This window comes from Oncorhynchus kisutch, linkage group LG22 (genome assembly GCF_002021735.2).
Source record: "Oncorhynchus kisutch isolate 150728-3 linkage group LG22, Okis_V2, whole genome shotgun sequence".
NCBI classification, from domain to species: Eukaryota; Metazoa; Chordata; class Actinopteri; order Salmoniformes; family Salmonidae; genus Oncorhynchus; species Oncorhynchus kisutch.
The window spans coordinates 40273758-40288877 of record NC_034195.2 but is presented as its reverse complement, the minus strand read 5'-3'; the positions used below and the strand labels follow the sequence as shown (position 1 = coordinate 40288877).

The 15120-nt window shown below is 42.2% G+C and overlaps 1 protein-coding gene across 5 annotated transcripts in view; it reads right to left on the bottom strand.

Annotated features, from left to right (window-relative positions):
• Positions 1 to 15120, bottom strand: part of LOC109866795 (FYVE, RhoGEF and PH domain-containing protein 4) — a 107237-nt gene that overhangs the window by 25736 nt on the left and 66381 nt on the right. For all 5 annotated transcript variants that reach the window (XM_031801252.1, XM_031801254.1, XM_031801255.1 and 2 more), the window contains one exon: positions 900 to 1055. In XM_031801252.1, coding sequence (XP_031657112.1) covers positions 900 to 1055 — 156 coding nt within the window. The remainder of the gene's footprint in view (positions 1 to 899; positions 1056 to 15120) is intronic.

The window sequence follows — 15120 nt, the reverse complement described above, 5'->3', positions numbered from 1 at the left end:
ATAATTGACAGCTTTGGAAAGAAAACACTCTGACGTTTCCAAAACTGCAAAGATATTGTCTGTGAGTGCCACAGAACTAATGCTACAGGCGAAACCAAGATGAAATTTCATACAGGAAGTGAGCCAGATTTGAGGCGCTGTGTTCCAATGTCTACTTATATGGCTGTGAATGCGCAAGGAGAGAGCCTACACTTTCTGTGATACTTTCACAAATAATATTTTTGGAAAAACTGAACATTTGCTATCTAACAGAGTCTCCTCATTGAAAACATCCGAAGTTCTTCAAAGGTAAATGATTTTATTTGAATGCTTTTCTTGTTTTTGTGAAAATGTTGCCTGCTGAATGCTAGGCTTAATGCTATGCTAGCTATCAATACTCTTACACAAATGCTTGTGTAGCTATGGTTGAAAAGCATTTTTTGAAAATCTGAGATGACAGTGTTGTTAACAAAAGGCTAAGCTTGTGAGCCAATATACTAATTTCATTTCATTTGCGATTTTCATGAATAGTTAACGTTGCGTTATGGTAATGAGCTTGAGGCTATAATTACGCTCCCGGATACGTGATTGCTCGTCGCAACAGGTTAAAGAGAGGACAGATACGGTGCCATGGGAATTGAACGGCTGGAATTTGGCTAACATTGGAATTCAGAGGAATTTATTTATATTTGAATTCTAAGCCTGCCCTGGAATTTGAATTAAATTAAATGGAATTTACAGGGAGAGAGAATAGAATTTGTGGAATTGACCCCAACCGTGGTTGGTACTATCAACACCAGGGTCATGGGTTCGAATACAACTGGGGTCACATATTCTAAAGTGTATGAACTCACTATTGTAAGTCGATTTGGATAAAAATGTCTGCTAGATGTTATATTAAACAGCATTATTATCAGTACCTTGTGGTTTGGGCTGCAGTAAGGGCCTGCTGGCCAAGCCTCTTCCATTGACACCCCTCCTGCTCTTCTCACTGGGACTCTTCCCACACAGACCTGTCCGACTGACTCTCGCACTGCGGGGGGCGCTGCCGCGTTCACTGGGGCTGCTGCTTAGAGCTGGAACAGAGAGAGAGAGCGTGAAGGAGAGCAGGAGAGAGCGAAGAGGAACGGTTATATTCCAAACTCTCAACAACACTCATTTGGCCACAGAGTGTTGCGTATGAGCAGATAAAGTGTTGCTCCAGCTAATCCTCACAGAATATCCCCCACTGCCCCTTGCTTGCAATGATTGTATTCCACTTCACTACATTCTCCTCCATCATTTGACTATTCATTTGGCCGTTTGGCCCATGGCTGCAGGTACAAAACACATATCACACAAATGGCCTGAAGCAAAACATTGGAGTCTCCATGTAGTTCATTATCAGCAGCACTGAGCCTAGTCTAACCAGCTGGTGACCGATGGTCCAGCTTCACTCCAGTGTGTTTAACTAACAGACAGAGAGACAGAGAGGATGACAGGGCTGTTGACAGCAAGGAACTGTTGATAGCAAGGCTACCACCCCATAGTCTGCTCTACAGACTTTGCACAACCATACAGGGAGGGAAAAAAGTATTTGATCCCCTGCTGATTTTGTACATTTGCTCACTGACAAAGAAATGATCAGTCTATAATTTTAATGGTAGGTTTATTTGAACAGTGAGAGACAGGATAACAACCAAAACATTCAGAAAAACGCATGTCAAAAATGTTATAAATTGATTTGTATTTTAATGAGGGAAATAAGTATTTGCCTCCTCTGCAAAACATGACTTAGTACTTGGTGGCAAAACCCTTGTTGGCAATCACAGAGGTCAGACGCTTCTTGTAGTTGGCCACCAGGTTTGCACACATCTCAGGAGGGATTTGTCCCACTCCTCTTTGCAGATCTTCTCCAAGTCATTAAGGTTTCGAGGCTGACGTTTGGCAATTCGAACCTTCAGCTCCCTCCACAGATTTTCTATGGGATTAAGGTCTGGAGACTGGCTAGGCCACTCCGGGACCTTAATGTGCTTCTTATTGAGCCACTCCTTTGTTGCCTTGGCCGTGTGTTTTGGGTCATTGTCATGCTGGAATACCCATCCACGACCCATTTTCAATGCCCTGGCTGAGGGAAGGAGTATCTCACCCAAGGTTTGACGGTACATGGCCCTGTCCATTTGATGCGGTGAAGTTGTCCTGTCCCCTTAGCAGAAAAACACCCCCAATGCATAATGTTTCCACCTCCATGTTTAACGGTGGGGATGGTGTTCTTGGGGTCATAAGCAGCATTCCTCCTCTTTCAAACACGGCGAGTTGAGTTGATGCCAAAGAGCTCCATTTTGGTCTCATGTGACCACAACACTTTCACCCAGTTGTCCTCTGAATCATTCAGATGTTCATTGGCAAACTTCAGACGGGCATGTATATGTGCTTTCTTGAGCAGGGGGACCTTGCGGGCGCTGCAGGATGTCAGTCCTTCACGGCGTAGTGTGTTACCAATTGTTTTCTTGGTGACTATGGTCCCAGCTGCCTTGAGATCATTGACAAGATCCCCCCGTGTAGTTCTGGGCTGATTCCTCACCGTTCTCATGATCATTGCAACTCCACGAGGTGAGATCTTGCATGGAGCCCCAGGCCGAAGGAGATTGACAGTTCTTTTGTGTTTCTTCCATTTGCAAATAATCGCACCAACTGTTGTCACCTTCTCACCAACCTGCTTGGCGATGGTTCACTGGTCACGATGGCAACACCCACCCGTAGCACGCGCTCCAGCAGGTGTATCTCACTGATCATCCCTAAAGCCAACACCTCATTCGGCCGCCTTTCCTTCCAGTTCTCTGCTGCCTGTGACTGGAACGAATTGCAAAAATCGTTGAAGTTGGAGACTTATCTCCCTCACCAACTTCAAACATCTGCTATCTGAGCAGCTAACCGATCGCTGCAGCTGTACAGTCTATCGGTAAATAGTCCACCCATTTTTACCTACCTCATCCCCGTACTGTTTTTATTTATTTACTTTTCTGCTATTTTGCACACCAGTATCTCTACCTGCACATGACCATCTGATCATTTATTACTCCAGTTTTAATCTGCTAAATTGTAATTATTCGCCTACCTCCTCATGCCTTTTGCACACAATGTATATAGACTCTTAAAAAAAAAAAAAAACGTTTTTTAAATGTTCTACTGTGTTATTGACTTGTTTATTGTTTACTCCATGTGTAACTCTGTTGTGTTCACACTGCTATGCTTTATCTTGGCCAGGTCACAGTTGTAAATGAGAACTTGTTCTCAACTAGCCTACCTGGTTAAATAAAGGTGAAATAAAACATTTAAAAAGATGGTCTTGTAGACCATTCAAGCCTTGTGTAGGTCTACAATCTTGTCCCTGACATCCTTGGAGAGTTTGGAATCTGATTGATTGATTGCTTCTGTGGACAGGTGTATTTTATACAGGTAACAAACTGAGATTAGGAGCTCCCTTTACGGGTGTGCTCCTAATCTCAGCTCGTTACCTGTATAAAAGACACCTGGGAGACAGAAATCTTTCTGATTGAGAGGGGATCAAATACTTATTTCCCTCATTAAAATGCAAATAAATGTATAACATTTTTGACATGTGTTTTTCTGGATTTTTGTTGTTGTTATTCTGTCTCTCACTGTTCAAATAAACATACCATTAAAATTATAGACTGATCATTTCTTTGTCAGTGAGCAAATGTACAAAATCAGCATGGGATCAAATACTTTTTTTCCCTCACTGTACCTATTAAGGTAAAACCACCATACATGGCACCATGTCGCTGAGGCCAAGCAAGAGGTATTGTTACATTAGAGACAAAGAGCTTTATCCCTCACGGTAGTCTCCAGTAAGATCAGTCATGTACACGGAACAAAAATATAAATGCAACATGTAAAGTGTTGGTTTCATGAGCTGAAATAAAAGATCTCAGAAATGTTCCATACACACAAAAAGCTTATTTCTCGCACATTTTGTACACTAATTTGTTTACTCCCCTGTTAGTGAGCATTTCTCATTTGCCAAGATAATCCATCCACCTAACAGGTGTAGCATATCAAGAAGCTGATTAAACAGCATGATCATTATACAGGTGCACCTTGTGTTGGAGACAATAAAAGGCCACTCTGAAATGTGCAGTTTTGTCACATAACACAATGCCACAGATGTCTCATGTTTTGAGGGAGCGTGCAATTTGCATGCTGACTGCAGGAATGTCCACCAGAACTGAATGTTCATTTCTCTACCATAAGCTGTCTCCAACGTCGTTTTAGTGAATTTGTCGGTACGTCCATACGGCCCCACAACCGCAGACCACGTGTAACTACGCCAGCCCAGGACTTCCACATCCGGCTTCTTCACTTGCAGGATCGTCTGAGACCAACAATCCTGACAGCTGATGAAACTGTGGGTTTGCACAACTGACAAATTTCTGCACAAACTGTCAGAAACCGTCTCAGGGAAACTCATCTGCATGCTTGTTGTCCTCACCAGGGTCTTGACCTGACTGCAGTTCCGTGTCACACAGATATTCCGTGATGAGATCCTGAGGCCCACTGTCGTGCCATTCATCTGCCGTCATCACCTCATGTTTCAGCATGATAATGCACTGCTCCATGTCAAGGATCTGTACGCAATTCCTGGAAGCTGAAAATGTACCAGTTATTCCATGGCCTGCTTACTCACCAGACATGTCACCCATTTAGCATGTTTGTCGATGCTCTGAATCGCCTTGTATGACATAATCAATGTGTAACATTGTCCATTTGTCCTGAGAGGCTATCCATTCACTAGCGCTGCAGAGCCTGCATCTGATGATACAAGCTAATTTGCTTATTTGGGTGGTGGACCATTCTTGATACACACAGGAAACTGTTGAATGTGAAAAATCCAGCAGTGTTGCAGTTCTTGACACAAACCGATGCGCCTGGCAACTACCACCATAACCTGTTCAAAGGCACTTCAATCTTTTGTCTTACCCATTCACCCTCTGAATGGCTCACATATACAATCCATGTTCAATTGTATCAATGCTTAAAAATCCTTATTTAACCCATCTCCTCCCTTTCATCTACACTGATTGAAGTGGATTTAACAAGTGACATCAATAAGGGATCCTAGCTTTCACCTGGTCAGTTTATGTCATGGAAAGAGCAGGTGCCCTTAATGTTTCGTACACTCTAGCTATTTTTCAGCTCCACTTCAATTAAAGACAACACAGGCTTTTACAAGAAATGGTCTAGTAGTGACCGACTAAGAAAGTCTCACGATCTCCTGGGGCGACTTTCTAAACATGGCCTAAGTCTTGTGGATAATTTTAGAGCTGGCCTCAAGAACTCGGCTGATTAAATGCTTGACATCATCTGCAATCACTTTAAAGGGGAAATTTAGAACATGTTATGGTCCATATAACCAAAATCAAGTCTCCACATCAAGTCGCCAAGCGGAACATGTATGTTAGTGATTGTAGAGAGTCACTGACACCCTCTATAGTAAATCTCCAGAGGTTGTTATTAACATGTCAACCACCCTGTCATTCTGCTGTAAATCACCTACATGTTTTCACTCACAGTGAAATGCAGACCCTCTCCACGACAGAGCAGCCAGTGTGTGGCTCTAGGTGTACTGTATGTCACTGATGTAAACACCTGTGGAGTGTATGGACCTCTGGCCCTACCTGTTTCTGTTGTCTGAGTTGAAGTAGGATGAAGTTCTCTAGGACCAGATTGCCTCACCCCCAAATCTAACTTTAAAGGGGCAATCTGCGACAGGTACATCCCTTTTTTAAAATATTTTAAATCAATGATATATACCCACTGATTCTTGAATAATATAATTCATAAATGCCTCATGAGCTTAGTTCAACTGTCATACCTCATCAGAACCCAAAATATGTTTGTAAACAATGTAATAGTTTGTAAACAATGTAATTGTAAATAAACAAAGTATGGCCTTCAAACTTGGTTAATAAAACTAGAATTGTGTTATCATGGATGGACAGTTCTTGCATTCATAACTCTGTCTATGAATTTGAGAGTGGTTACATTTTTCCAGGACCATCCTCCAGCTGTTTACCCAAACAGTGGCAAGGTGGCGACTTTGTTATTGTTTGAACTGCAGATCTCCTCTTTAAAGCTGGAATCTTTAACTGTGAAACAGCCACGTCCGTTTGTGATATTACAACCAAGAAGTTACTGCAAACAAACCCATTTGTTTCCCTTCGGACTACAGAAGAACACTATGTACTGCAATTTACTGACCATGCTGAGACGCTACTCAGCTCTGCAACAAAACAATACCGCCAGTGGATCTGTTCCCCTACTGCAGATTCCAACTGTAAACATTACGGAGGTGGAAATACACACACACACACACTGGCCTCCTCATGTTAAAAGCGTCCCGCCACAGACCCCCATGCAAATTAGCAGCCAGCGTCCTGTTAAATCAAAGCATGTGGACATTAAGTTGTTAGGGAGCACAAAGAGCCCCTTTCTGGGTTATTTCAGAGACATATTTAATTCTCTTCCTCTTTGAGCTCCACCGAGGAGAAGGGGGGTTCGTTCTGTTGCTGTGGCAGATGTAAACATGGCTTCTGTGTGACAGCCTCGTGGGAGATGGGCCCATTAAAACAGCCTCAGGTCTGAATGGTCATGTTCTATCTGAGAAGGTACCAAACACCAGACCAAGCCAACATTTTTGCCATTTCTATATCACACTATTACCACAGTAAATTGAATCAACTCCTTTCCTCTTCTCTTTAATATTAATGTCAGTCTTCTGATGCAGAATAAACTGTATTAGCCTACATCAGATATCCTAATTGCATGTTTGCAAGGTGGGCTTCTGAGCCTGGGGTACAGGGCATAACAGGATTCTGTGGAAACTGGAAAGTGAGCAAATATTGAGAATCCACAGCTAAATCAAATAGTCAATAGTGAATGCAGAGCTCAGGTGAACACAATCCCACCTAAGGCTATGTCCTTGATTTACACGATGGGAGACCTGCTACCATGGCAACTGGCCTGAACCTTCCCAAGACTACATTATATTTTACTATTGGGCAGGCAGGGAAAACTAGCCTGAGGGCATTCACTTGTTTCAAAATAATTTTAGACCGACTGTGGTGGAAATCATGGCATTCGTTTCTCAGCCAGTCAAGAGTAAATCCTCATGAATTATCCAATGAATATGATCAGACATTTATCAAAATAATAACATATAAATTGTTTCATATGACACATAATAAAAACATTCTCCACAGTATTGAACTGTATCACTTTATTTATCCGTTATTTTACCAGGTAAGTTGACTGAGAACAAGTTCTCATTTGCAGCAACGACCTGGGGAATAGTTACAGGGGATGAATGAGCCAATTGTAAACTGGGGAATATTAGGTGACCGTGATGGTTTGACGGCCAGATTGGGAATTTAGCCAGGACACCGGGGTTAACACCCCTACTCTTACGATAAGTGCCATGGGATCTTTAATGACCGCAGAGAGTCAGGACACCCATTTAACGTCCAATCCAAAAGACAGCACCCTACACAGGGTAGCATCCCCAATCACTGCCCTGGGGCATTGGGATATTTTTAGACCAGAGGAAAGAGTGCCTCCTACTGGCCCCCCAACACCACTTCCAGCAGCATCTGGTGTCCCATCCAGGGACTGACCAGGACCAACCCTGCTTAGCTTCAGAAGCAAGCCGGCAGTGGTATGCAGGGTGGTATGCTGCTCGCAGAGAACTGAAAATAGACCAAATAGACCAATGTCCTCTTGATCTTTCATGACATGTCAACAGAGAAGAGGAGGATAATAGTGAGGTAGATCCATTTAGGAAAAAAATCAGATAACCTCAGATCAGTTTATGTGTTAAATCCCCCAGTATCGCTGGTGCTACTAAAGATATCGCTTCCTTTTAGAAGACCCCTCCCTCCCTGTCAGAATTTCCGACTTGTAATTCCGAGTTGGATGAACGTTCAAAACATGTTTTCCCCGTCTGAGCCCAGTTGTCTTGAAAGTACTGAAGTCTGACATTTCAGAGTTACAAGTTGTCTTGAACGCACCAAGACACACAAGAATGCATGTTTACCAATACCACCAGGCTCAGAGAGAAGGGTAAAGGAATGTATCAATTTAACAAAACCACTTCTCTCCATAATCAGAGAGAAGAGCAGCGCATCCATATCCATTACCTCACAGAGAGAGAGGGAAAATAACAGGAGAGACCAACCACGATGCCTCTTGGAATACACAGTATCTTGTTCTTAATTGGATGCTTGAAAAGTCTGTATCTAATTTGTGGTATAACAGTATCTACTTCTAAGTGACATAATACCTTTTCTTTCCAGTCATTTCTTTCCTTAGAACATAGTTCAATAGATATACATACATACCATAGTTAAGTAGATATACTGTATGTAAAGGTAATGAATGCCACAGTCTTTACTGTTTGTTGCTCTAGGGCAATTCTACGATGATACAGATATTTTACAAAAACACATTTAGTTGAAGAACAGTGCAAATGCAAAGTTTGTGCTGTCATTCTAAAACTTTGCATCTGTTACTGTGTAAATCGTACAATTTTCAGTGGAAATTGTTCAAAGTATTAATTGTGCAGAGTTGTATATTGTGTCACTGTCAGTGTCACTCTGTTACTGTCAGTGTCACTCACTGTCAGTGTCAGTGTCACTCTGTTACTGTGACATTGCCCTGTAGAACATGTTCCTCAACTATTCATGAAAGGCATTCAGCCTGGGGTGAGTCTGTGTGACAAGTACCGCCTTCACACCCCCTTAAGGGTTATGACATCACACAGAGTACCTGACCTGTTACATAAACCATTGATCATCTATCTATCTCACTCACTCACTAATCCAGAGGAAACATGTGTCACGATTCTTAAGCGAGAACTGTGAGTAAAAACAATAGGCACACCTGTATGTCTCCACCCAGTCAGCCACCTAGCACCCTGAGTCTTAAGAGAGGGAGTGTCTGAGAACAACTCTGAGACTGAGCTTCAGACTATATCTTCAAACTAGGATCTAAGTTACAGCTTTTACTTCTAACCAAAATAGACCAGAGAACTGTGCCCAAGGGGTCACTTTACTCTCATCACACAGAATATCCCACAATGTATAACAAATTCTGCCTGGGATTCAAAATGGGTGGTACGGGGATTTCTCATGGTGATTTCCAGTTAGGAGCATGGATGTATGATGTAATATACAAGACAAATGGAAGGGATTTAGATGTGAAAGTGAATACATCCACAACATATGAGTAAATATATCCACAATTCAAAACTGGTCCTTCGACCTGCAAATACGAAATATTGTGACCATAACATTACTTGATATCATTATCTGATACTTTCAGTGCAAATGCCAACAGCTGTGGGAATTGTCCAACTCCAGGAAACCTCAAAACAACATGACAATATGTTGCTAACTCTTCAATAGAACAACAGAATCAACACTATCTGAACCCCCTGTGAAAAGATGATTATATGTCCCACTGGGCAAAAAAATGGTTGAATCAACGTTGTTTCCACATCATTAAAAAAAATTATAATACAAAACATGATGACGTTTAATCAATGTGAAAACGGATTCGATTTGCAAAAAGTAGTCAACGTACGAGGATTTTGTATTTTTTTCGCCCAACTTTTAATTTTTTTGTTGTTGTTGTTGATTTCATGTTGAATTCACGTTAGTTGACAACTCAACCAAATGCAAATAGAGAATAGACGTTTAACTGACGTCTGTGCCCAGTGGGTTGTGCCTCAGTGAAAAAGGCAAACGTGAGAGCTACACAAAATGAATGACCATGCTGTGCAGTACAGAGTCAGAGAGAGTCTGAGGGAACGTAGGAGTAGGTGAGAACATCTCTTAGAACGTTTGTTGGAGTGGTCTCTGCTAGGTTCCTAGGGCTGGACGATACTTTCAAAATATCATATCCTATATGTTTCAATTTGAGATTTTATTTTAGAATACAGTTTTAACTATGTTTTATGATTAGTGCATGACCCCCTAATTGCAACAAATACATTCTAAGTGTTTTTTATGGTCTTTCATAATTCTGATAGTTTTATACTCAACCTAAACTAGGACAAATCTGAAAGTGAAGTAGTCCAATTTATAGAATGTTTTTTTTTAATGTATAGCTCTGTATCAAAATATTGTTATGGACGGTATTGTAAATATCCATACTGGTACGTGGAGCCATACTGGGATAGGGGTATTCATGATATATTGCCCTAGTCTCTACATCTGCATCTAAAAACAGACCGAACCAGACTGTATATCAACCACAATACCACATTCATCTAAGAAAACAGAGAAAAATGTGAGAGAGGAGGAGAAGAGCTGAAGCATTGACATAAGAGAGTAAACTCACCCAAAGCCTCTTCTACAGAGTAGTAGGAAATCCTTACAGGACTGACAAGGCAGCTCAAGCAGGAGTAATAGGGAAGTAACACACAATCCTCCCAGGTAGGCAGACAGGCACTGCACCTAAGAGCTAAGTGACTCAGCACAGTGGAGAGACTCACCAATGGGAAGACTCCTCCCTCACTCCCTCCATCCCCCTTCTCCCTCTCAGAACAACCAGAGGGACAACACACAGAGACAGTACATAGCACACCAACACACAAGTGCAAACACACACACGCACAAAGGCAGACGTCACACACTTCACCGTAGCACTATCCCTGTGGTGATCCGAGGGAACCAAGGGTGAATTGGCTCTGATAGGGTGTGTAATTCAATGACATGTAATAGAATGTGCTGAATTAGAATGAGATGAGAGAGTTGAACATTCAGCAGCCCAAAGCCCTTTATAATAAGAACTAATCAACTTCAGAAACACCTATACTGACATACCACACTCATCCTTAATAACTAGACTGCATGGAGGGACGTGTAATATACATTTATAGAACCAGGGTCCAATCTAATTCAATCAGGATTTAAGTGGTCATATCTTGATTCTTATCAAATATAGCAGGGATGGGCAACTTTGATGGGGGTGAAGTCCGCAAAAAAAAAAAACAGACAGTAGACCTACCATTATACCCCAGACAGTAGACCTACCGTTATACCCCAGACAGTAGGCCTACCGCTATACCCCAGACAGTAGGCCTACCGCTATACCCCAGACAGTAGGCCTACCGCTATACCCCAGACAGTAGGACTACCGCTATACCCCAGACAGTAGGCCTACCATTATACCCCAGACAGTAGACCTACCGTTATACCCCAGACAGTAGGCCTACCATTATACCCCAGACAGTAGACCTACCGTTATACCCCAGATAGTAGGCCTACTGACACAGAAGCTTTAACTGCTGGCTGCTCTTCTTCCGTGGCTTAACCCAAGCGCAGTGGCTAGCAGGTCTGTGTACCCACATCCATACCCACACATTCTTTTATTTTTTATTTAAATAGGCAAGTCAGTTAAGAACAAATTCATATTTTCAATGATGGCCTAGGAACAGTGGGTTAACTGCCTTGTTCAGGGGCAGAATGACAGTGGTATACCTTGTCGGCTCAGGGATTCAATCTTGCAACCTTTTGGTTACTAGTCCAACGCTCTAACCACTAGGTTACGCTGCCGCTCCATATGCAAAATTGCACCTCAAGTATTCTACTATTCTAACTCTCAACAGTAAGTTGAGGCCAGTGGAGGCTGCTGAGGGGAGGACGGCTTATAATAATGGCCGGAACGGAGCAAATGGGATGGCATCAAACACATGGAAACCATTACCACGAGCCTGTTCTCCCTAATTAAGGTGCTATCAACCTCCGGTGGTTGAGACCCCGACTGACTGTATATATATTTTTTTTGGGGGGGGGGTGAAATTGATCCGTGGGGCGTTGCCCACCCCTGAAATATAGCAAGGATTACAGCAGTGAGCCACAAAGAAAGTATACCTTTTTCAGTCATACACTAAAACAACCTCCCATAAAACTATGCACACACATCTTCCACATAAACCTCATTAAAGTGTTTACAAAATTCCTCACCCTCCTTTTGCTGATCTCATTTGTTTTAATCTGGTTATGAAAGTAAAAATCCCCTTTTCAGTCTCTCTTTGTGAGGCGGTCTACACACACAGCACAAGGACAGAGACGGTGAGAGACGAGACTGCTACTCTCCTGAACACTCCTTATGTCACAGCTGGGTCCCACTCTCTAACTGTAGCCCACTGTAGGTTTCTGTCGGTCTGTCCACCTCCCCATACAAACATTTACACACACAGACCTTAGCCACTACAGCATTTCTCCCCAGCTAAAAGCAGTATGAAGTCCAAAGTAAACGTTACAATGTCATCCAAGGATACTCACCAATCACAACCAAGCCAAAACTCTCTCTCTCACACACACACACACACACACACACACACACACACACACACACACACACACACACACACGAGGGTATGGGAGGCATTTCCTTCTATAACTTAACCAGTCTGTCAGTAGGGATTCAACTCTGCAGGTGACTCTTCTCATGCTTTCTTAATGCAAGACTTGACCGTTTTTCTCAAAAATCATTTTTGAGAACAATGTTGATTTTCAAAACAGAGTTCACAAGAAACAGAACTCTGTGTCCTTTTGCAAAACAGCAAATGTGTTTTCAAAATGTAGTTGCCTTCTCAAAATATAAATAGATTCATCAAAAATATATTATACAGTTAAAATTGCAAACACATTCATCAAAAGAACACTACTGCTTGCAAAAAGACGAACACAACCATACTTATCTCAAGTCCAAGCAGACAAAACAGAAAGTTAGTCTGTCTTTTAAAAATCTCAAGTAGATCAATACATTTCTTTGCATTCACTAACTCATGATGATCAAAATTGGGAGTACAACTACCCAAAGGTGCAGAATGATGGGAAAAATATGAAAATGTTATGCATATTTCACCTAACAATTCATACACATCAAATATTGTTTCTGATAAAAAATCTGGTTAAAAATAAGCACATTGTGTGTAGGATTCATTTGTCGCTATCAACACAATCCAATTCCATGTATTCAATATAAAGGCTGGTTTGCTCATTGTTTTGAACACTCTCCATTGGTGAACAGAAACCCTAATGGAGGAACACAACTGATATGAATGTATAGGTTTCAATCTACACCAAAGCAAAGCTCTTTAATGGAAGATCACAATGTGGAAGATGATGAGTAACACAAGAGTTATTTAGAAGGAATCCAACGTCATTCATCTCCAGATGTCTGCAATACTGTAAAAAATATGAACCCCAGACAGTAGAGCTAGCGCTATACCACAGACAGTAGAGCTAGCGCTATACCCCAGACAGTAGGCCTACTGCTATACCCCAGACAGTAGGCCTACCGTTATACCATAGACAGTAGGCCTACCATTATACCCCAGACAGTAGACCTACCGCTATACCCCAGACAGTAGGCCTACCGCTATACCCCAGACAGTAGGCCTACCGCTATACCCCAGACAGTCGGCCTACCGCTATACCCCAGACAGTAGACCTACCGTTATACCCCAGACAGTAGACCTACCGTTATACCCCAGACAGTAGACCTACCGTTATACCCCAGACAGTAGACCTACCGTTATACCCCAGACAGTAGGCCTACCGTTATACCCCAGACAGTAGACCTACCGTTATACCCCAGACAGTAGGCCTACCATTATACCCCAGACAGTAGGCCTACCATTATACCCCAGACAGTAGACCTACCGTTATACCCCAGACAGTAGGCCTACCGTTATACCCCAGACAGTAGACCTACCGCTATACCCCAGACAGTAGGCCTACCGTTATACCCCAGACAGTAGGCCTACCGTTATACCCCAGACAGTAGACCTACCGTTATACCCCAGACAGTAGACCTACCGTTATACCCCAGACAGTAGGCCTACCGTTATACCCCAGACAGTAGACCTACCGTTATACCCCAGACAGTAGGCCTACCATTATACCCCAGACAGTAGACCTACCGCTATACCCCAGACAGTAGGCCTACCGTTATACCCCAGATAGTAGACCTACCGTTATACCCCAGACAGTAGGCCTACCATTATACCCCAGACAGTAGGCCTACCGCTATACCCCAGACAGTAGACCTACCGCTATACCCCAGACAGTAGGCCTACCGTTATACCCCAGATAGTAGGCCTACTGACACAGAAGCTTTAACTGCTGGCTGCTCTTCTTCCGTGGCTTAACACAATGAGAGAAAGTCACAAGTGTTTCCCTGAAAGCTGTCTAGGTTTAAACATCTTCTATTGTACAGGGGCTCCCGAGCGGCGCAGCGGTCAAAGCACTGCATCGCAGTGCTAGAGGCATCACTACAAACCCTGGTTCAATTCCAGGCTGTATCACAACTGGTCGTGATTGGGAGTCCCATAGGGCGGCGCACAATCGGCCCAGCATTTTCTGAGTTAAGGTTTGGCCAGGGTAGACCGTCATTGTAAATAATAATTGTTCCTAACGGACTTTCCTGGTTAAATGAACATTAATAAAATTACAGAAAGTGAATAGCTTTATCAATTTATAGTGACAGAATTAAATTATTTAACAATGCAAAGTAAATGTTTGGTCTCCTCGGTTATAGAAGGTTGTAGCTCAGCTTCTGAATGTCAAATAAACTAATTCAACTTCTAAATGACATCTAGGTACCCATTTTGATCCATCCCTAAAGCAACTTCAACAGTTGTCTGTCTGACTTGTTGTCCTTCTTACTGAGATCACAGTGCATGTATAAATGCTAGGGCTGTCAAACAATTTAAAAACATTTATGAGTTAACTTCACGATGTGCTGTCATTAATCGCAATTAATTGCAAATTCTGAATTTGCTCAAATTGAGAAGAAATTTAAGAAATTTTTTTTTACAAAAAGCATAACAAAAATAATCACTGCTTGATTTTGTCCAAAGTAATGGTTCGCAAAATCAGGTAAATTGATAAAGCACACTTTCTGTAACCTAAATGTCAACTTTTCTGGACATCGCATCGTTGTTGTTACCTGTATAGATTGTTTTTTTATGTTTTCAGTGTATTTTGAACACTTTCAGACAATAAAATACAAATAAAAAAGACAGCACTAAAATGACAAAAGGTTGACAGTCCTAATAAATGTAGCTAC